At 31.9% G+C, this 25,421-nt stretch overlaps 1 protein-coding gene across 1 annotated transcript in view; it reads left to right on the top strand.

Moving 5' to 3' along the window:
* LOC133326219 (uncharacterized) overlaps positions 1–25,421 on the top strand; it is a 181,185-nt gene that overhangs the window by 61,091 nt on the left and 94,673 nt on the right. The window contains 5 exon segments of the mRNA XM_061534900.1: positions 1,838–2,084; positions 2,239–2,340; positions 2,558–2,674; positions 24,497–24,628; positions 24,810–25,181. Of these exon segments, the coding sequence (XP_061390884.1) occupies positions 1,838–2,084; positions 2,239–2,340; positions 2,558–2,674; positions 24,497–24,628; positions 24,810–25,181 (970 nt within the window).

Genomic DNA, 25,421 nt, shown 5'->3' with positions numbered 1-25,421 from the left:
CCGTGTTCATAACCGCAGATCGTTTTTAACTACCGTCCATGTAAACACAAAATTCATTGACAAGGTCAGGGCTTTATTGGAATTACAATTTTTTCTGAAATGAAGGAAAGAAAATTTGCTGAGCAATAAAATAAAAGCTTATTATACTAGGCCGTAGTTAAAATATAAACAAAGAGAAATAAAAAATTTTAACAATAAAATATAATAAATAAACAATAGGTCATAATTTCAATTAAATATTTAATGGAAGAAACGTAAAAAATTATTTACTGAATAGTTAAAATTTTTAATCCATCAAAATTTATAAAAAATTTAAAAAAAAAATTATAAAATTTAATCTTACCAAAACAAAATGTAAAATAATTATTTTTCCACAAAATATCGAAAGACTTAAGAAACAAACTTCAAGTAGTTTATATGGTAGTTACATGGAAAATATTCCATATATCCATGGCTTATCGTTTTTACAGAACTTAATAAAATAATTATTTATATACAAAATATTAAAAGACTAAAGACGCAAACTTTACGTTAACGTAGTAGTTACTTGGAAAATATTCCATATTTTCATGGTTTATCGTTTTTAAAGAATTTTCCTAAATTTTTCTTCATTTCATTGAATGTTTCCATACGTCATTACTTTTAGTTTCTTTTCACAGAAAATCTTAATAACAAATTGCTTATTTGTAATAAATATGTGAAATTTTTTTCATAGTCGTATTTTTTTTTTTCTTTTCATTAAATCGTTTTAATTATTTTCCATCAGCTGTGGAAATTTGCTTTTTCGCTCTCTGCATCATTCAATGGTGTGCAGCATTTTAGCATGCAATATTGTGGGTGCTTTAAGATATTAATAAGAAAATATTTACTATAAATTAATATTAAACAAAATAGACTTTTTTACAACAAAATGGAAAGAAAAAAATTGATATTGCAAAAATTCTAAGAGTTATTATTTTACACTATATTCAACAAACAATTGAAGGAACACATTTCACCTTTATTACCTCCTCTTATCCTTTAAGGATATGCCTGACATGTGAAAATGTTCATACCTTTCTCGATAAGAAAACTTTGTCCGATAAGGAACATATCATAAGGCATGTTTAAACAGTCTAGAGAACATTGTAATAATAAGGATGGACCTTCGCCTTCCAATATACACAATTTTTGGCAAAATGTTTGGAAGCAGCAAGATTCTCAATAGGAAACATTTTCATAATAAACATATAAGCTTTCTAGAAAAAACATTACTATAATGGTCTCATTACTGAAAAAAGGTTTGCTACCCATTTTAAGATTTCAAAGTATCATTTCAAAACATCCGGAAGTAATACCTTGGCAGGTTTTCCTTTTATGGGTCAGGGCACTTCGATACATTTTTTCTTAAACAGAGATCACCGAATTACAACCATATTTTCGACTTAAGGTTTCAAAAAAAAAATGGTTTTCTAGTAAATACGAACCCATACTAATTGAAGAATGCCCCTTTAAAATTTCACATGGAAATCTCAACAACTCTTGAAAATATATCCGATTCATTGTAGTTACAAAAACAACAACATCATTATGACAATTTATTTTCATATCCTTTAATTCTTCAAGTGCTTATATACAAAGTTACAAGTCTTCCATTTGCGAGCCGGTTGAAAATCATAATAAATTGAAATCGAAAATACCAAAAGTATCAGAAATTTGAAGATAGAAAGTTTGTGTCTTAAGTCTTGCGTTTTATCTTAGTTTAAATCTATCCACTCTATTTTAATTTAAATTTTATTGCTTCTTTTAAAAAAATAACTAATTTTATATTCATTTTTTTCTTCTTTCTTCTCCACAGGTACATTCACAACAACAACAAACACAATATTTTACACAAACACAATTATCGCCATTTAAAACAAATTTAAAAAATAGTCGATTTCGTAACGAAGTATTTTTTATAAATTTGGAAGATGGCTATTTTGGCTGCCAAGTAAATGCGTCCAGCGACTATTTACAATTATACGAACTATCGAAATTATGCGACGGTTCCCAGGATTGTTATATGGGATCCGATGAGCTAAGCAAAGAGCTCAAATGCACAAGTAAGTCAAAAAATAAGGAGAAATGAAACTAAACGAAACGACAAGTTCTCACATTATGTCAAGAGTCATTATTCAATTTTAATGTTTTATTATTTCCTTTCTTTTCAAAATAATTTCACCAAACCAAAAACATCAACTACAACAACAAATTCAGATGACTGTGATAAAGATGGCACTCAGTGCATAAATGGTGTGTGTTTGAATGGTGTTTGCCATTGCAACGATGGCTGGGGTGGTTGCAATTGTAACGATCAAGGTAAGTTAAATGTCAAATACAAAGAAAAAGAATAACAAGAGAAACATTTAACATCATTGTCGTTAATGATCATTAACAATCACTATCATCATTATCTACATTTGATGGAATGTCAAATGTGTTTTTCTTTGTGATACTTTGTTTACCTCTTCTTTTTACATCTTATTATTTTGTTTCTTTTTTCTTTGCTTTTCTTTTCTTTACAAAAATCCAACAGATGAAAACGAGTGCAAATCACGTCCCTGTGATGTATTTGCCCACTGTACGAATACACTCGGCAGTTATACGTGTACCTGTTTTCCAGGTTATCGTGGTGATGGTCATCGTTGTGAAGGTAAGTTGAATTGTTTTTTTATTATTTTTTCGTATTTTATTTTTATTATTATTTTTTATTTTATTTGTAATATAATGCAATTTTATATTCAAAAGATCTTAACAGAAACAAAAAACAAACAAAAACTTCCGCCCATCTAAGATCAGCAGTCGTATAAAGCAAAGCCCATAGAGAACAATACCTTAGGAAAATGATAACAACAGCAACAACAAAATTATCATTTATATATAAACAATTTTGTTGCTGTTGTTGTCTTACAATGGCATTAGCATGAAACTGGAAGAAATGTTATACCATAAACATATTTCAAGCATAAAGTTTTACACTCATTGTACGGCAGCGGCAGCAGCAGAGCACATAACACATTATTGTTGTTGTTGCTGCTGCTGTTGGTTGACTGTATAGTTTTCTTAACGGTTTTTGAGAAATGTATAGCTCCCAAGCACACAATACAACATAACGAAAAAGACCTTAGACCACATAATGATAGTCAACAACAACAACACCATACCACACCACAGCACCAGTCAGTTAGGTATCTAACATTTCTCACCAAACTGCCATCAACGGGCTAAAACACACACTCTCTCATATACGAACATACACAAAACAACAATAATCATAACATTTTCAGATTTGTGTTACACACACACACACATTACCCCGGTCCTATTGTAGCTACTGGGCCATAATCTAGCCTGGAACATGTTCATCTTTTGTAACTATCTGTCTAGAATATGAAATGAAAAAGGTAACCAACAGCAACAACAACAACAAAAAACGACAACAACAATCCATAGAAGTAAAATAATTCAAGCTATAAAGTCATCGACAATGATAGTATCAGTTGTTATTCTTATGCCATGTTCAGAGATATATACCGACAACATCGTCTTTTACGTTATTCTAAGATGATCGTCAGAGGCAGACTAGAGGAGAAAGAAAAAAAAAACGAGATTTGATTTTCTTTGGTCTTAGTAGCAGAACAAACAAAAAATGAGTAGCAATGACGAAAATCTTGTTAGAACAGCAATGGGACACTGAAAGGTGACACCATTTCGCAGAGGAGATCTTAGATATAGAGTTTATCGGTGGATAGAAGGGTCCAATAACTGACAAATGTTTCTCCAGGAATTTAGATGCCATTCAAGAGGTAGCTTATACAGAAAGATATAATAGGAATCAGTCCTTATTACGGATATAAAAGGATTTGAGAGTTTTTCGATAGAAAAAAGGGTTTTCCGTGATGATCCAATAACTGAAAAGTTTATTAATGAGGTGGTTTTATATCATAGAAATATGTCCTTATTCCGAACAATAGATGTTTCGAGAGTTTATCCAAAGATAGAAGGACTTCTTACAATAAGTGCCTTTAAAAACATTTTCATTGGTAGAGGTCCTCCACCAGGTCTTCTATAAATGATTTTTTAAATTCAATAGATATCAGTATGATATCAACCTTTATACCTCCCAACAAGTATTAGTCCAGGGGTCTTCTGTGGATAAAAAACTGGATAGCTTATAATGTATTTCATTGATAGGCGACCTTCCTCTATAGAAGGTGATACTTTATTTTAATCAATAGAATGTCAGCTGACGGAGGTTCCTTTATTAGTCGCTCATCATATCTTTCATGATAACTTCTCATATCGTCCTGATCTTCAAATGATAGATTTTATATCAAATCGATCACTTTGTTAAATATAAGACTTTCTATTAAGTCTTCTATGATTATAACAGATATATTTAAAGGATCTGACTTTTAATTGCCAAAGAAGTCCTCTACAGTCAGAGATAAATATTCCACAGATATTTTCTTAATATTGTCTACAGATATCAGTTTGTTCAAGAAACCTTGCCATTAAAAGGGTAAAAAAATCTTCAATGGATAGAACAATGGTCTTCAAAGAAATTTTAATGTATCAAGAAGTCACCTACTAGTAAAGTTTTCTACAGACATTTTCACGTAGGAAGCCATTCAAAAGACTTATGTAGATCGAAGACACTACAAGGCCGTTTTTTGTATTTTCAAATTTATCTTTAATAAAGAGGGTTTTTCCTTAATAACTATCATTGTGGAATATCTCCATCAAGAATTATTTAAAATTTTCCCCCATTTTCTGGCTGAGTTCATCTTTTCTCAGAAGAAAAAAACATTTTCCTTTAGTGAACCTCTTCTTTATATATCTATCATTGTCGAAGATCTCCATCAATAATTATTTGGAGATTTTCTTCGATAACTTCTTAGATACACTCTAGGTAAGAAAACATTTTCTGACTTTATTTTTTGATAAATTTCTTTTCTATATTTTTTAGACGAAAATCTATTCAAAAAACATTTTCCTTTAGAAGACCTCTTCAGGGCACTTTATATATATTGGAACCCCATTGCTGCCTGAAACTGAAACTGGTGATATTCTTTCTATGGAGGATCTATTGCAAAGTCTTCTGCCTGTTAAATAATCCCTCAGAGCGCTTCTTTGTTTCGATAAACTTTTAGAACCATTCTGGGTATAGAAGAAATCTGTTCATGGACTATCTCTTATATTACTTTTTTTAATAAAACTTCTTCCTTTTCTCTGTAGCCGGACTCTTTAGAGTCGTTCTATATAAAAGGTATCAATGATTTTTTTCTATAATAAACCCTACTGCGTTTTCATCAATGGTCATATATATGTGTACTTCAGAGGCCTTGTGGCTCCTTTTAAACATAAAACTCCGTCAGATGTTTCTATCTAAAGAAAATCTGTGGTAGAAAACCTATGTAATAAAGGAAGTACCCTTTTTCTTCCACAACTTTAAAATATAAGATTGTTTCAGGACCTAAAGCAGTAGATTTTATTGTAGACGCATTGCCAGTTTAGTTAACAAAAAATTTAATTTTGGGGTCCAGGGTGCGAAATTTGGTGCCTAATCATCACTGATATCTGGAATACCAGAAATTCTTTCACCAGATCAGAAATGCCAGATTTTTAAGAAGTAAATTTTTTAGTCTCATAATTAAAATTTGTAGACATTACCCAAGGTATGAAATCGGAATAGTTCAGAATAATAGATCCCTTATATATCTCCCTATAAACTTACCGCACCTTACCCATCTTATATTGTCAATAGAAACATCTTTCTAAATTTATTCATCAATTTCAAAATTCTCCCTTTTATTTTGTCTCCGTTGGCAAAACAAATTTACCTCATTGTTATTCATTGATTTTATTTTTGTTGTTCGTGATGTTAGGGGAACAACAGTGATTTAACATTAAATGGTATTGTATTGTAATGTTATGTAATACTTAAATGTAATGACATAATAAAGTAAAGAATAAAAAAAAACCTGCAAGAAATCAAATGACAAAGGAGAAGAAAAAAATAGGAAAACCTGGATATAACTGTTATAAGTAATAGAAATATATTTAAAAAAATATTTTATCCAGACCAAAAAATGGCTTTCAAGGGAATAGGAGCTAAGGGAATATGTTTTCAATATGTTCAATATGTTTTCAATCTTTTGGTAGGGAAATAAATCCTTGAACTCCTTTTAGATTGAAAGTATTTCACTATTGTTATGGTGGAAAAAATGTGATTTTTTTAATTCTAAAAGTTTTAGGGCAAAATAAAAATTAAAGTATACAAAGAATAAAAACTAGTCAAGGTCCAGATAGATCTTCTAAAAGGAATTATGATTTTTACATCTAATTTGTACCTCCTTAAGAATTGACCTTAAAAAATCCCTTTTACTAAGCTTGAGATTTTTTTTTAATTTTTTTCCGGATAAACTTTGCGGAAATTCCCACAGCTTGCTTTTAATTAATTATTATTAATATTTGTTAAATAATTTAATACCTTATACAAACAAATCTTGACATTCTCGATAATTCAGCTCAGATTAAAATGAAACGCAATAAGAACAACAACCTGTTTTATTTTTTCAATTCTTTAAATGAAATTTTAATGATTGCACCGGTATGCGGTGTGGATGGTATTCAAAATGTTAGACATGCATCATGTTCTATACCATATAAAGACTCATTGCTAATTTGTTCCATTTGCAAAAACCACAAAAGACTTAAGACACAAACAGCAAATTACTTTTAAAGATCATAGATAGTGTGTATTGCGCCATTTCTTTGTCAAACCTTAAACATTTGATATACAACGATTTATTTGGTTATTCGATAAATTACATTAGCTTAAAACAGTAAAATTGCTCATGTAATTTACTTTCTTCCAACATCAGCATCATCATCTTCATCACCATGTTCTGTTCTGTTATGCTTTGTATTTGGTGTTTACATGCTTTTGCGGACTTTTCTTTATGGGCATTTGTTTGTTGTTAGTTTCGCTACAAATTCTACGATTTCCTTATTCCCCAGATGCCAATATAATTTTCTTCCACACTAATCATAACATGACTGCCGATGTTGTTGGCTTTCTTTCATTTTCTTTTTGTTTTTCGTTAAAGAGAACTTCCCGGTTGTCTTGTAGCGTTCCTTTGATTTAAATTCATTTTATATGCACGACAACATTAGAAGTCCACAGGCATTGATTACAATGCCAAGAGATGGTGTATGCCTGTTGTCGTGTGGCACAGAGCTATTTTCCCCCTTTTTAAAAACATTTATATTGTTTTCATTTGAATTTCTATTGCAGTTTTCCATTGTAGTCATGTTGGAACATTTTTTTTCTATTTGGACATTGACAGACATGTTCAGACATGTTCTAACATTTATTTGGAAATAGAAGTGTTTGGAACAGGGCGTCTGGAGTAATAGAAAATTTTTGAAACTACGAAGTATTTTCAAGAGGGTTTTCATCTATAGAATATCATAATTCCCATATACTGTTTATAAAACCTCTTCAGGGGCTTTCCTTTTATATGCCTGTCTTTTAAATGCGCCCTGATTTTATAAAAGACCCATTAGGATGTCTCATTTCTACCAAAAACCGTTTCCCAATATATACTTTCCGCAAAAAGGCATTTACTTATCTTCTGAGATCTTCTTCCTATATCCGACCCCTTTAGTAGTATTTTTTATAAAAAAATAGAAATTTGCTATACTCTTCAGATGCCTCGACAGGCGCTTCAATCCATGGCATAACTCTGTATATATCTGATTGCTAAAAAAATATCTTCAGAGGTGTTCTTTAAATTAGAAAAACATTTTTGAAGCTTTTATCTATAACAGATCTCTGGACAGGCCTTATTCATACAGAAACGGTTTTGTGTGAATCTTCTATTAAGACAGCATATTTTCATAAATACTTCTATCTGCAGAAAATTTTTCAGAGCCATTTTTCATTAGAAAACGTTTCCAGGGGCTTCATTCATAGCATACCTCTATTGAGATAGGTTATAGGGGCTTGAAACTATACCTCTGTAGAGCACTTATTTAAACAGAAGAGGTTTTTTTTGTGGATACGAGGTCTTCCATAAAGAATTTCATATTTTCGTAGAATGTCTCCACAGGGCGCTAAATAAAATTTTTTATTGTCATCATCATAGGTCTGTTAGATTTTTCAATTTGGTTTTATAAAATTCCTCAGGTTTTTCCAATTTCAAGAGCTTTTGTTTATAGAAGATAGTTGTACAACCCTAATACATATACGAAACTTCTTTAAAAGCCCTATAACAGAGGTCTTCAAAGGAGTTATCCTATAGCTAAGCTCTTTACTGAAGGACCCCATCTTTGTATCCCAAAGAAAATACACATAGCGATATTTTATATCGCCTTCCATCTAACTAATAATAGTACTAGAAAATAACCCTAGAAACCCCTCATCTTCTTTCTTAAATCTTTTGTTTTAAAACTATACCAACAGTCCATACCACCAACACCACCGAACAATGGCGATTCCTAGTAAATCAATTCATTAAATCTCGATGTAATGGACATGGTATAATATATTACCGACCAAAGTGGCAAATTGCAACTGCAAAAGCAGATTTATGATTTAAGCCAAACCCAAACATGAATTCCCGGTAAATCTAAAAAAGAAGCAAATTACACCCTCAAGTCTGATGTTAAAACATATATTTCCTTTCAACTTGTCATCATTAGTGACAGCTTAATTAATATACTTCTATACAGGCAGCAAAAAGATCTGCCACATTTTTCAGTACTTTTACAAAGGATGTTCGGCAACAAACCATATATATATATATATATATATATATATCAAGCCTTTAACATCTTTAACCAAGACTACAATGTAATTACGCATGTCAATGGTTGTTGTACGAAAATAGCACAAACCCAGAAAAAAAAAACACAGTAAAACCAAAAACAAAATAGCAACTGTTTTGGTAGCAATTTTCTGGGCCTTAACTTGCATGTAAATCGTAATGTATATGCAAAAATGTATAAAGACCACAACACTCACTTACACAAATATATTAACTTGTATGTATATATTTTTGTTGTGTTTTAGTACAACACAAGTAGTCATAGTTCAGACATATTTTAGTTCACTAGTCCACAATGACGATGCATCATCAAGTGTTGTCGTCTGCATCGCATCGCATCGAATCAACTGGGAATGACTTAGGCGTTTCGCATATTCGGCGCGCAAGACATAAACTAGTGGCAGTCCTTATACAAAGCGTAACATTTTTATCAAATCTTTAAGATCTAAAAGCAACGAAACGAAAAAAAAATACGCAAAATAATGTTTTCACATGCGCCACACAACACACTTGTACAACATGTTGTGTGTATGAACGTGTATGTTTGGTTAAAAAACTGATGATGGTGTTTTAATTTCACGACATGTCTTCTGTTTTCTTAGCTTTGCAAAGTTTTGAGTTTTTTGTTTTCATTTTGGACGCAGAGTTTTGGGAGTGTTTTTTGGTACGTGAGTTTGTTTTAATTTTTGATTTGATTATAAAACAAATTTCAGAGTTCAGTGAATATTTAGGACACTATACGATGTGAAAAATTAGGGTCAGGAAAATTGTACTTGTCATACTTTTATTACTTGATAACAGATAAATAAACCAGTAAGGAAAGTAGTAAAGTCGGACGGGGCCGACTATATGATACCCTTCACAACTTTGGGTATATTCAACAGATGGAAGCCTAACAGACGTCGCATTTTTGAAGCACCATTAATTTGAAATTAAACAGGTCTTTCTGCAACCTATACATTTTGGTCAGATATAGAGTTGCTTCTTACAATAGGACAAAATTATGTAAATTAATTTAAAGCAAAATATCTAAATATAAACCGATTTCATCGAAACTTGTCACATGTTAGGTTACACTTACTTTAGTATATTTTGTGCATTCGTCACATTTTGATTTCTTTATTATATATAAAAACATACTTAAAATCGGACCAAAATATATATGGGATCTATATCTAAATCTCAACCGATTTTTACGAAATTAAAAACACATATTTCTAGACTTAATTCAGTACGCTATGCCAAATTTCGTGCAAATCGAAGGATATATAGGTCTTTGGTGCACCATTTACCTAAGATCGGACGAAAATATATATGGGAGCTATATCTAAATCTTAACCGATTTTTATGAAATTTTACACACATCATTCTAGACCTAATTCATTACGCTGTGCCAAATTTCGTGCAAATCGAAAGATATATAGGGACTTTGGTGCACCATTTACCTTAAATCGGACGAAAATACATATGGGAGCTATATATAAATCTGAACCGATTTTTACGAAATTTAGCACACATCATTCTAGGCTTAATTAAGTACGCTGTGCCAAATTTCGTGCAAATCGAGAGGTATATAGGGACTTTGGTGCACCATTTACAAAAAATCGGACGAAAATATATATGGGAGCTATATCTAAATCTGAACGGATTTTTCCCAATTTCAATAGGGTTCGTCCTTGGGCCAAACAAGTGACCTATGCCAAATGTCATCCAATTCGGATCATAAATACGACCTGTACTTTGTTTACAATTTAACATGGACAGACAGACGGACGGACGGACGGACATGCATAAATCGACTCAGAAAGTGATTCTATGCATATTCTCAAAAGGAACCATGTGTCTATCTTGTTTCCTTTTGCCTGTTACAAATATATGTACAAAGACATAATACCCTGTACCACAGTGTGGTGAAGGGTATAAACAAATTCTAGTGGTTTAAGGAGGTCTGCTATAGACGGATGTCTATTTTATTAGATCTTCTATATATAAATGGCCCAGTTTCATAAAAAATGTTCTATAGTTTGGGGTTTCACGAGCTTTTTGTTAGCGAAACTACTTAGGAGGAAAGTTCTTTTGAAAGGGTATATCTATGGAAGTCCTATCTAACAGTTTTAATTTATAAAATATTTTTTCTTCCTCGGAGTCTATTTACTTGTTTAAAGATTTTTTATTGCACGAATTTATTTCAAATTTTATTAGCCACCATAATTGCCTATAAATGGATTAGAACAATAATTAATAGAACCATAAATTTCAATCAATTTTCCATTAAAATTATTTCAATATTAACAAAAGAAGTCATGGCTATAAACTTTAGCCTAAAAAACCAAAGACTTAAGACACAAACAGGCAATCCTATTAATTGTTCATATTCTTCTTGGCCTCTCTTTCCAACGGAAATAATTATCAAATTCTCTATTAAATTTTATCTAATTGCCATACAGGATGTATAACTAAACTAATTTAGAGACCATTAAACTTAAAATGATAATTTGAAACTGAACAGAAAAAATCTCCCCCAGCACATGGAAGTCGCAATCAACTTGATTTTAATTTTTTTTTGTATTATGTACTTCATAAAAATCCAAACAACCCAGACTACTTCGCTTTTTTGCTGTTGTTTTGAATAACTTCTTCATGCACTTGATTTGTCTGGCACTTGACAAATTTACTACTTGCAGAGTGCACACAGCAGCAACAACAACAACAACAAAAGAAACACACAACAATGTTAGCCACTTTTTTCAGCAACACGACACACATTGACTGCAGTTTGGCATTAAGAAACCGTTAACACATGCCGGTTTAGTGCAACAAAACGTGATATAAATTTGAATATTTCCACCAAGTAGTAGTAGGTAACTAAAATGCACTCAGCCAAAAAACATCTTCCATGTTTGAAATTGTGATCGTTTATCATGGGCCTAACAAAGAAATGAACCAAACAACTAGTTTGGTTTTTTTGTGTTATAGAACTGGTCCCCCACAAAAAAAGAACAAATCGACGAGAAAAACCCGCCAAAGCAACTAACTAGCTGAGGAATCTTCTGAATTTCAATTGCAAACCAAGACTTTCCAGTCTTTTGGTATGAATAAATTGTAGAGAAAAAAAAACACAACTCTCAACAAAAAAAGAGGGAGAGAAAATGAAAGAAAAATACGAAAAATAATGTAAATATATACACGCATATAAATTCCCACTTAACCTCATTTCATTTTGATGTCCATAAAAAATATCACAACAACAACAGCTCAGCCATATTAGTTGTAAATGGGTAAAGTGGTAAAAGCACACAAACATACAAAAGAGTATAAATCAAAAAATCGTAGTTTGCTAAATATGTCTGCAATTAAGACCATAAAATTATTAAAGAAAAAAAATTGCATAATATAAATGACAGCCAGGCATATACCAGAATAACCCAACGCCTATTTTTCTGTATATGAAAAAAAACCGGCAATAGTATTGCCTAACTAACTGTGCTAAAATCCAAAAACAAAACAAAAATAGTATTGGAATGTTTTGGGGGAAAAATGAAGAAGAACTGGGGAGTTATTAGGATTAGTTGTTTTATAGTATCCAGCGTGGTGTGTAAGCCAAACAACAAACTGGTATTTAGGACAAAATAGAAAAAATAAATCGATGTATGGAAAAAAGGCAGAGGCCTCCATTTTCGGAGGAAAATCTTCAATTGCAGAAGAAATATTACAGAGAAGTTCCACTTCGAGTGGAAAATGCGTCTAAGATCTTCATAATACATAGAAAAAGGCAATGCCTTTATGGAGGCCCTATATAAAATGTTTTTTTTTTTAATATCGAACTGAATTTTCACTAAAGAACGTCATTTTCCAATTGGATATTATCAATATTATTCTGAGAACTCCCAAAACATTAAATATAGCTAGCATTCATTCCCAAATATATTTGCAAAATACAACACAACAAAAACCTGTCGTTCAATTCCATTCAGTATCACAGCCATCCTCCTAGATATGGTCGCTGCCAGCAAACAGGTGCCACCTGATTCTGATATTGTCTAGCAAGTTTTTTTTTTTTTGGTTGGAATTTAAGTTTTTGTATTGACATCGATTTATGACCAATTAATAACAACAACAACAAAAAACTGGTAGATGCAAGTGGCACACAAAACAAAAATGTGGCTTAGACAAACCGTTAAAAGGAAGATGGATTCCAGAATAGGGTGATATTTGTTATATCTAGACATTAAGCAGAAACCGTAAAGGGGAGAAGAATTGAGATATTAATGGAGATATAGAAGAAGCAATAAATAGCTTCGGTATTGGAGTTAGACCATAATTTAATTACGTAATTACTTATGACAATAGAATGGGATGGGAGAAAATAATTGAAAATAATAAGATAAGATATTAATTCGTCATCACAATTGTATTAAATTCAACGGCCTTGGATTTAACATATTTATAAAAAATTATAAATGATAATTTCGATAATTTCTCCATTTTAATTAATGAAATGAATATATTTGAATATTTTAAAAATCCATATTTTTTGAAACAAAAAATATTTAACAATATTCCAAAGTTTTAAATTTCAATTTATGAAATTGAATGTTCTTTTCGATGATTTTTATTTGTGATTTTTTTTTTTAATAATTATTTCCGTTTGTAGATTGCTTAATTGTTGTTATAAGGAAATTTAGATGTTTGTGTCTTAAGTCTTTTGTTTGTAGACCTGTTGTGAATTCCTCTTTAGGCATAGGAGATTTAATTTATTATTTTCTTATATTTGTCAGGGTATTATAGCTTTGTGCAGCCCCAAGAATTTGTAACGCCGCGAAATATTGGTCCTAGACCCACCTTTAAGTATACCGATGGTCATATCTCGACTATCTGAGTCGATCTAGACATGTGTGTCCGTCCGTCCGTCTGTCCATTATATTTTGTAAACACGATACAGGCCACAGTTATGGACAAATCTTCGCCCTATTGTTTTTGGTAAAGATCGGATAATATCTAGGGGATGAAATGGACCAAATACTTCAGTTTTATCGTTTTTTCTGGCCGCAATTATGACCCAAACATCTCGAATTTTTACATAGAGAAGGAGATCGGTCCAAAGAATATGCATGCCAGTTTTGATAAGGATCGGTCAATATTTAGCGGGTCAAATGGACCCTGACTTTTGTGTGAAAAATTACAAAATTTGTATTATATAGCGTATAGAATTACCCCTGAAGGACATAGACCCGAAAAGGTTTTGGTACATCCAAGGGCAGTGATTGACCTTTAAATTGATACCAATTATATAGTCGTATGTACTCAGATGTGGGAGTTACACTTAAATATTTACAGCTGCTTATGTATTCAGATAATATTTAGTAACCCTTTACCACACTAGTTCCATGAAAGTCCAGTTATGGTCAAGGATAACGCCTACAATTTTCGGTGCCGATCAGATAATTATATTGTGATGAAGTGGACCTAAGGCTCCAATGGGAATAAGAAAATCACAAAACAAGGAAAGGGAATCTGGACAAGTAATTAGAAGGGTTGAACATTAGTAATAATTGTCGGCCTCTAGATGGTCCAGACGGTTCAAAAATCGCGAAATATTGCCCAAGCTCAGAATATAGATCCACAGAATGTTAGTTTTTCGTTGAAGTTGTGTAGGGTATCATATGGTCGGCCCCGTCCGACTATACTGCTCCGCTTACTGGTTTGATAATTATTTCCGTTTATATATTGCTTAATTATTGGTATAAGGTGTTTAGAAGTTTGTGTCCTAAGTCTTTTGTTTGTAGACCTGTTATGACTTCCTCATTGGGCATAAAAGATTTAATTTTCTATTTTATTTTAATTCGTTTTATTGTAAATTGATTAGAATTTATGGAACCATAAAGTATGTTGATCATAATGGTTACTACAAATTTGGACATTAATTCTTATGAAAAAAACCCCCTTCGAATTTAAACAAAAGGGTTTTTTGAAATAATTTAATTAATTCCGACCGTAGCCCTTAGCAGAAGTTAGTGAAAGTCTTCAATAATAAAATATCCCACATTTCACGAATGAAAAGAATCTGTAGAAATGTTCAAATAAAAACTTATAATAAGTAAAAAAATAAGATTTGAGGGAAATAACCAGAAAAATTAATATAAACGCCGCAGTCCTCACCACTAATTTTCCAGATTTTGATTTGAGGCTTTAATAAAATATTCAGTGCTTCTGTATAGCAAGGATGCTCACATTAAGAATTACGAAGTTACAATGTTTAAATCCGTTATTTAACTACACGATCCAAAATACCTTAGCAATACCTACTTTTACGACAACGTCTACAAAATCCAAAATTTCTTCTTGAAGACTTTTAGTAGGTCCTCAATTCAAATTTTCAATTCAATTTTTTAAGAAGAAATTCAATAGAAACCATCCAATGAGTGATTTTGAACTTTAACAAAAAACCAAATCCTCATTGCCTGTCCAGGATGCATACTTTCAGGAGTTCCAATATTTTATGCCTTAGCAAGGCCTACCTTTAGCAGGTATTCAATTAAATTTTAATTTTTTGTTTTTTTATATGGTCATTTTATGAAATTAAATATTTAAAATTGTTTACTTCCCCCTTCAGCTATTTACAATTAATTTCAATAACCCACCACCACCTGTTAAGAAACCACACTCTTTCCCCTCTTAAATTTCCCATCAAAATAACAAAAATTATTTTATAATAATACGCAATTATATGCCGGAAATTATACAGCATTTGCCCTAAATCCCAATTCTTTGGTGCGGACGTAAATTGTTGTTGATTTCTTTCAACTTCCCCCTCTAAACCTTAAGAAGACCTTGCTTCGGTATAATGCTGCTGGTTAAATAATTACATGATTTTGTTTTGTTTTTATTTCGTTAGGCCTACAATGTCAAATGAAAACAGAACTGAAAAGTCAAATTATTTCATTTATTTCACAATTTATACGCCTGCGTACATACATCGCATTACAAAAGATAACTATTCACACTGTTAAATTATTATTCAAGGTTAGGCGTTTTTTTTACGGATTAGATACATTTTTAACTACCCACATATGAAAAAGCAACTCTGTTACATTTTGGAAATTATTATAATTTTCAACACGAATTGGTGTAGTCTTCCTCATTATTTTCCCCCTTCAAGCTACAAAAATAAAGATTTCCTCTATTATTTCGTGTTTGTCATTATTGTAAAAATTCAATGAAGACGATTTTTGTTCAAACAATCAATTTGTCCCTTTTGGAATTACTATGCTCTCAATTAATAGGCAAGTGCAGAGGATAGATAATTTGCAAGTTCAAACATCAAGCAAACAAACAAGAATCACAGGCGAACACACGCACACACATACAACACACCACAACTTGCAACAAACTTATAGTTCTCACCAATCAAACAAGCCAACAACCATCCATCCAACCAAGTCATCAAACCTAAGATCTTTCAAATAAATATATGGCTGCAGAACATTTGTTCTCGTTGTTGTTGTTGTTATTATTATTATTTTTTTTTCTTTACAATGTTCTTTGCAACCTCATCATGAAATCTTATAATAACTTCCTTGATATCATACTTTATGTTTGCAAACATTGTTGTTGCATTGTTGCTGTTGTTGTTCTTCTTTTATTCAGCCCGGCACGGAATGGTTGTTTTTGTTTGTGATTTGTTCAGTGATTTCTTGTGGGTAAACCGACGATTCGCATGGCAAGCTATATTCGAGTAGAGCACACAAATATTCCGCTGCTGCTTCTTCTTCTGCTGTTCCTATATCTCTACACATTTCTCAATTTACAAACACATAATTATGCACCTGTTATTAGGTTGAGTGCTTTTCGCCACACAGGCAATGGCATCTGGAGGAATGAAAAAGCTTACCTTTATGTAGTTGCGCACAAAAATAATGAAATTAATAACAGAGGAGTTGAGAATGTGTTCCTATTTTTTTGTAACAGTTGGTTATAGTTGTTGTTGTTTTTTTCACTACATTATTAATGTGTAGCATTAGATTTTTGTTGCTTGTTCTCGTTTTTTGAAAAACTGACAATGTTTGAGAAAAAAATTTACAAGTAGAAAATTCCAGAATTTCGTCGCGCTTCATTATTTTTAAAATTTAAAAAATGGTATAATCCGATTTAAAAATGACATTAACTGCTTACCCTTATATTTTAACATAAACAATGGTGCATACTTCTAGGTGGTATCAGCTGATTAGCCCTATGTTTTAACCAAAAGTAGTATGTTACATACTTCTATGTGGTATCAGGTGATTGGCCTCATATTTTAACAGAGTTTGTAGCATCAAATATATTACAGTAGTTATCTCCGTATATAATATGTTTTCCATAAATCTAAAAATTCATTTGGTCAACATTATAAACTAGAATATTTTCCAAAAACAAAAAAAAACTCAAAAAATGTGGTGCATACTTTTAGGAGCTCTAAAATGTACTCAAATTTCCTGTTGCTGTTTTATTGTAATGAAAACTTAAAAACAAAATTAAAATATGTTTAAAGAAAATCTGGAATTTTCAGGAACATATCCATGACAGCCAATGACTTTATTGATGTTTTAAAAAATAACGAATTCTTCAATACAAAACCAGGCTGCATACGTTGCTACGCTGTTTTAGCCCTTTTTTAAGATCATACAAAGACGGAATATTTTAGTATTTTAGTTAACATGAACAAACAAATCTTGGTCTATATTTTCTCAATGGTTAAAGTTTTATAAAATAACCGAATGTTGTCTTAGGATGAACCTGATAATTTAATTTTTTTCGTGCCCTTGCATAATTTTAGGTTAGCTAAAGGGCAAATATTCACAATTTGATTTCAGCCAAGCGCTTGACGATTAAAGACCCATTGTTTATACGAAGTTTTCTGACTAATTGTCGACTAATATGACTAATTTTGAGGCTCCATAAAATAAACAAAAATGTTCTGTGTGCGATGCATATTTTTAGGCGTTGAGATTTTATAAAATAACACAATATTCCTGTCTTGGGATGACCCTGATAATATAATTATTCCATACCTTTGCATAATTCTAAGCTTGCTAAAAGGCAAATATCCACAATTTATTTTCAATAGAGTTTTTAAAGATTATAGACCCATTTTTGAGGCTCCATAAAATAATCAAAAATGTTCAGTGAGTGATGCATACTTTCAGGGGGCCTGAAAATTTTTAATTCTAAATATTTTCTTTAAATATGTCTTCAATCAACGATTTGAAGTTTCTAATCCAATATTCTATGTTTTCAGATGTTCTCAACTTTTTTCAAATTTCCCTAATTAATGTTGCAAAATATAGGGCATTTTCCAGGGCATTTATTTTTAAATTAAAATTAATTAATTAATTTAAATTATTTATAATTGTTTGCCAACATATTTTCTTTTCAATCCAAGTTTTGAAGGTATGCAATTCTATTGTAATTTAGAATTTCCGATTTTTGTAATTTCTGTAAGATTTGGCATTGGTACACAATTTTACCCAAGTACAAACTATTCAATAATACTTAAAAGATGTTTATCGTGATATATATTTAAACTAATTTTATTGCCAATTGCCATATTCTCCATATATTTTCGTTTGGGATTAAGGCACTTCGGATGAATTTAGAATTTTAAATGCCAAAATTTTTGAAAACCCTGTCTTAAGGTCTTCCACAAATGGAATCTGTTCTAAAGGCTTTTATAGATCAAATACATTTGAAAGATCTTCTATAGTTCTCCAAAGATCCATCTACTACTAATGATCTTCTCCCATTTTAATTGCCTTCTTTTCGAATTCCCACCAAATTAGTTAGACTTTTTGATTAAGTTTCAAAATTGTTTTATTAAAACAAAATATTATCTACTCCAGGCCATAAGAATTCTATTTTGTTATGTAGCCACAGGAACTCTGCAAACAGATAGCTTATTTCCGAAAACAATAGCTTAAATTGATGAGAACCTTTTTAATTGAGTTTTTTTATATAAATTATTCATGCCATATATTATAAATATAAAAAATAATCTAACTTCTTAAGAAAAAAGAAGAGAATTCTTATTAAGAACAACAAACATCGCAAACAAAAGACTTAAGACACAAACTTGGCATACAAACAAATAGAAAGATGGTAACGTTTTAATTCGAACGTGGGAATAATTATAACAAAAATAGCACATCAAAAAACAAAAGATGACAACATCTGCTACCATGTCTTCTCACCTTGCCCTAAGCAAACAAGCCTATTTTTCGTATAATCACAGCTTCTTTGGTAGTCATTAACAACATCATAGGCTATATGATGGCCTAATCAATTATTTGGCGGCAAAATTTCTGTGATTTGATTAATGGGAAGCAAATCAACAAAATAGAAAAAAACTGATTTATGATATTAAAACATTAACAGCTTGATATAAACTTCTTTAAGACATTTGCTACTAATTTTTCATAAAATTGCCTTCAAACCCAACGTTTCGATAGAGACGTATTTCTGTTAAGAAAGAAAAAAATTATGTTGTACGCATCATAGACTCTGGAAATGTAATTGTTATTGAAAATACACAACAACAACAAGAAAAACAACTAATTAATTGTTACGCATCTAAGCTTCATTTAAATATACAATTTATTGTTTTTGTTGTAAAGCTAGAAACAAAACAGCAACAACAAAACATCTAAGCATTGTTAAGACAATATCAAGGTTAGCTGCCGCGTTTTTTTTTTTTTTTTGGATTTTTTTCTTGCCAAACAATAACATGAAATATGATTATTAACAATAAGGTTTAAAATAGAAGTGAAAACATATAAAACAACTACAACAATCTTTGTTTTATATCTTAGAAGTAAAAAAAAACTTGTCGTTTTTGTTGTTTTATTTCATAAATGACAACATGATGTCACCATTGTAGATAGTGCGTGAAATGCAAAACGTTTTGCGCCTAGCCAACTGAATGGAGGGACAAAAAGTGGCTATAATACGTCATGCCTCTGATTTTTTTATTTGCCTTGATTGTTGCTGTTTTGTCAGTGGCCCTTGTACAAGGTTTTTTGATTGCATATTAAATAAAAAACAGCAACATTTTTAATTGGAAATCATATTTCCGATCAATATGGCGGGTCAAATGGACCCTGACTTTTGTGTGAAAAATGACAAAATTTGTATTATATAGCGTATATATTTACTCCTGAAGGACATAGACCCAAGAAGTTGATAGTATATCCAAGAGGAGTGGTTGACCTTTAAATTGATACCAATTATATGGTCGTATGTACTCGGATGTGGGAGTTACACGTAAATATTTTCAGGAGCTTACGTATTCATATATTATTTAGTAACATATTACCACAATAGAGGGGGGAAATATAGCGCTCATCGCTTTGAAATTTTCGTTGAGGATCCAGGTATGTTCAAGGACAACGTCTATAATTTTCTGTGATGATCAGATTAAAATTTTGGGATGAAGTGGACCCAAAACTAAATTTGTTGTATTTTTTCAAGTCGATCTATAGGCCACAAAACCGAAAATCACAACACAACACACGGTGAAGTGAATCTGGACAAGTAATTAGAAGGGCTGTACAGAATATTGAGATATTCGGAAAATATGTCAGTGGAAGGAAGAGGTGCTGTTGATCTCTAATCGGTCAAGAGGATGCAAATATCACGAAATATTGATCAGGCTCGAAATAAACATACGCAAAAGTTAGAGTTCCGTGGTAGTTGTGTTTGGTATCATATGGTCGGCCCCGTCCGACTATACTGCTCCGCTAGATAAACCTCTATATATATGTTTATGATTATAAACAAAATATTCTATAGGTCTACATATATTACATTTTTACTGGTAAAATGCGTTCAAACTATCTCCTATCCGTATACTTTTTGAACAAACCTTGGAGATATTAAACTTTATCTCTTGCTTCTGTAGTGAAGCTTTCTATATGTAAATATTTTATACAGAAACTTCTATAGATCTTTTGGTAAAATACTTTATATAGAAACTTCTTCAATTTTTTCCATTAAAATTTTAAATTATTTTCCTTTTTAAACTGAAAATCCTATCACTTCCTCATCATAGCATAACATAACATTCCAATAAATCAAGCATCATGGCCTAACTACCTTTCCATTAGTCTGAATATCTTTCGTCTCCATTTTTTTTCGCCCTGGACCAAAACGATAATGACCATTAGATGAATTCCAACCATAGATAGTAATACCAATACCCTGCCAGTCTGTGGCTGCGTATGAGTGTGTGGTTGTTGTTTTTATAGCAAAATTGACAGCTGTTCAAATTGATGGATATGCTGTCAGAAAAATATGTACTGCAAAAACAACAACTAGCAAATAAGACATAGAAATGCATTTACACAGTTGTAACTCATTTCGAATGTCACTACAAACAGGAGAAGAAGAAGAAGAAAATGAGAAAGAAAACAAAAATGCAAAAAGAAATGTTACTGATGGTATTCAAATGTGATAGACGAGTTGAGATGGAGCTTAGTATCTTTGTTTGATGGTCGTCTTGGTTTGAATTCTTGTTTTAATTCACATAGAGGCGTTAATTAAAGTTGCATAACACAATTAAACATCACAAACATTTTTTTTCTGAATGACAGTTAAGTATAGGAATGAAGGCCAAAACGCAAATGTAGAAAAATAGAAGGCGAAGAATCGCATTACACAGGTTGTTTGGTTGGCTGACTGGGATGGTTGGTTGGTTGGATGACTGGCTGGCTGGCAGACAGGTACATATGTTGGCTTTGGCCAAGGCATATATTTAATATAGGTATTATGGAGATTTAGAACAAGATTTGAAATGAGGCAGTATGAACTGGTACGGTAGTGGATCCAAACATAATAGAAAACAGTTTTCATTGGGGGGAAGTTTTTTTTTCAGAATAAAAAACATGTTGATAGAACAAATAAAAAGTTGTGATTTTTTAAAGGGATTTTTATTCGTTAATATAATTCAATTCTACTATAAGGGAATGGCAACGAAGAGGTCCCACATATTTAAAATGACTGATAAATTAACAAGTAAAATCTGTGTTAAATTTGGTTGGACCGAACTTTTCATACTCTGCACCACCAGGTGCACATTCAAAGCAGCTAAATAGGGATATACACTGCTAAGTCCTGTTCCAGAGGATTTTTATGCCACTTATATATGGCTAGAGATTGCGAAATGCAGTGGATGGTCCGCCAGACTACAAAGCGATGGGCTCAATGTACCAGCGAAGGAGAAACAATTATTTCAAAGTGATTTTCGAGTTTTTGTAAAAAAATAACTTTTGCCCCAAAAAGTATGCTATATTTTATATTATTATTGAGTTCTTGTCGCTTTAAAAAATATTATACTTTGGTGTCAATCTTCTCACCGAAATCAGTTATGAAACTATGTTGCCTCGATCAAGATATTATTTTATATGAAGACAAATGAAAATCAAATTCTTGGAAGCAAACTCAGTTTCTAGTTTTCTTTGTTCTGAAATCCACATTTTATGATTAATGAATCTATCACAGAAGATTTCAAATCAATTGTTCGGCCAACTTCAGTTCTGATTATTATTAAACAATGTCAAATGTTGCAAAGCAATGGCATGCCACAAGTGTAGATTCACTCATTGAAATCACCACCAGAAAACTATAGAGCTCCGCTATACGTCAGTAACGTCATATACCAACATTCTAGTCAGGTGGTAAATATTGCGTGGTTTCATTTCGATTTTTTGCAACAATTATTCTTCATCTCAACCTCTCATTCCTCAATTGTTTGCCAAGTATGCGTGTTCTATGCTACGCCATTGTTGTTGCATTTTTACCTCTGCATCACGACCATACATCAATTGTTTCAATGCTAAAATGTTAATCACATCGTTTGGCTTTACGCAATTTTCTTTATACGCATTGTATATGTATTTTTCTTTGAGTATCGCGTAAAGCAGACAGATAAATGATAGGAAGTGCCATTGTTCTGCGATGAGTTATGTTATTTTGAAAAAAGGAAAAAAACCCATCTGATTTATTTGGTTGTTTGATAGACGTCATAAAGTATATTTTTAATAATGCCGATTACAGAACCAGGAAGGAGTCATGAGAGTGTGTCCGGGTGTGGGATTGAGAAAAAATAATTTAATAAACAAATGATTTTTAGATAAAAATAATAAAAGGTGTGAAAAATGAGGTATATCACATAAATTTGTGGTCTATTAATGAAAATCCAAATAATTATCATCATAAAAAAGTCTACACTTTTCCATACGAAAAAACCAATTGTCGAACAACTTCATCTTCTGGCATCAAAAATCTTGGACCTAAATTTTTTTCTTGCAGACATTCGTTGCCAATAATTCAATTGTCTATGATTAGTTTTTCAAAATTCGCCAAATTACCATTCAAAACTGGCCGTCATTACTTACAAAGCGAACAGTCGCTCCATGACCCGTTGTGCCGAAGAAATAGACGATTATTGATTCGAAGTGTTTTTTCCACGCTCAAACGCATGAGTCCATGATTCGGAACAAAAATAAAAAATCCGCGCTTCTATCTGAGTCTTTAAAAAAATATTCTATAGAAAACCAAGCGTGTAGCACTATCTGACCTTCGAAAAATCTGCGCTTCTACCTCTGCTAGTCCTTGAAAAATATTATTCGAAAAATTCACCCGTTTAGCTCGGTACTCCTTCAAAAAAATTCTTTAAAAATCCATACTTCTAGCTCTATTAGTTCTTCAAAAATATTCTTTAAAAATCCAGGCTTCCAGTTCGGCTAGTCCCTCAAAAATATTCTTCGAAAAAGCCACGCTTCTAGCTCTTCTAGTCCTTACAAATATATTCTTCGAAAAATCGACCCTTCCAGCTCTGCTAATCCTTGAAAAAAATCTTCGAAAAATCCACGCTTCTACTTCTGCTAGTCCTTTAAAATTTTTCTTTAAAAAATTCACGCTTCTAGCTCGGCCAGTCCCTCAATTTTTTTTTAAGTCCAGGCTTCTAGCTCTGCTAATCCCTCTAAAATATTCTCAAAAAATTTGCTAATCCTTCAAAAAAACATTTGTTTGACATAAAAAATAAAAGCCTATAGCACTGTCTGTCCTTGAAAAAATATTCGTTAAAAATCCAAGCCTGTAGCATTGCCTGTCCTTCAAAAAATATTCTTAAAACAACTTCACGGTTCTAGTTGGGTGTCCCTCAAAAAAAAATTAAAAATCCACTTTTTTACTTCTGCTGTTCCTTCAAATAATATTTTTTAACAAATCCAAGCTTGTAGATCTGCAGTTTCTTTAAAAAATCCACACCTTCAGCTCTGCTTGTCCTTCAAAAAATATAGTTAACTTGTAGCTCCATTCGGTATTCGGTCCGGTAAAAAAATATTCTTCAAAAGTCGCTTATTGGGCATTTTAATAGTGCCCAATTGATCATCTTCAAATTGGCGCCCAACATGATATCTGAAAATAAAAAATTTATGAAAATTGGGTAAAAAATCCACTCTTATTTCTCTGATAAATTCTTCAAGAAATATAATTGTCTGTTTGTTTTGTTTCTGTATTCAGTCATAGATTTTATTGTCAATATTAATTTTCAAAGCAAAAAAAAATCATTTATTTATTTCCTAATTTTATTTCATTCTTCTTTTTAGACATCGATGAGTGTCAAGATCCACAAATAGCTGCACGTTGCGTTGAAAATGCCGAATGTTGCAATTTACCCGCACACTTTTTGTGTAAATGTAAAGATGGCTACGAAGGTGATGGTGAAGTATTATGTACAGGTGAGTGCGAAGCAGAATGTCAAAAACAAAAATATTCTATGGTGCCCAAAAACTTCTGGGCAGGATTTCAACGACCTAAAAATGTCTCAGCAAAATTGCTTAATTGTCCTATGACGAAATTTGCTTAGAAATTGTTATCTCTTAATCTCTCTTTTTCCTCTCTCTCTCTCTCTTCTCCCAGATATTGATGAGTGCCAAAATCCAAATGCTTGCGGTCATAATGCTCAGTGCATTAATATGCCCGGCAATTATACATGTACCTGCCCCGATGGTTTCTATGGCAATCCCTACGATGGTTGCCTGGATATCGATGAGTGTGCTCAACCGAATGTTTGTGGTCCAAACGCTATATGTACTAACCTGGAGGGCAGTTATCGCTGCGACTGTCCTACAGGTTATGACGGCGATGGACGATCAGAAGCTGGTTGTTTAGATTATGATGAATGTGCACGCTCACCATGTGGCCGCAATGCTCAGTGTCAAAATACGGAGGGTAGTTTCAAATGTCTGTGTCCTGATGGTTATTCAGGTGATCCAATGCACGGTTGTGAAGGTAAGTTTTGCAAAAAAGAAGAGAATTTATTTTTTTTCAAGCTTTTAAAGTGCTTTAAAAAAACCATACCCTCATCCAGAGGATGGTATCTTTATGTTACATGTTGCTTTTGCGTTGCTCCATAGTTCAGAAAAAATTTACAAAACAAAATGAACAACATTTATGTTTTTGTTATTTGTTAGAAGATGAAAAAAAAACAAAACAAGCTTCAATGTATTTGCACCAATCTTGTTCCTTTAG

This window comes from Musca vetustissima, unplaced genomic scaffold (assembly GCF_032173495.1).
Source record: "Musca vetustissima isolate MV318-11 ecotype Yass unplaced genomic scaffold, APGP_CSIRO_Mvet_v1 utg5479, whole genome shotgun sequence".
Lineage (NCBI taxonomy): Eukaryota > Metazoa > Arthropoda > Insecta > Diptera > Muscidae > Musca > Musca vetustissima.
Note: the sequence above shows the minus strand (reverse complement) of the source record. Positions and strands in the feature narration are given on the sequence as shown.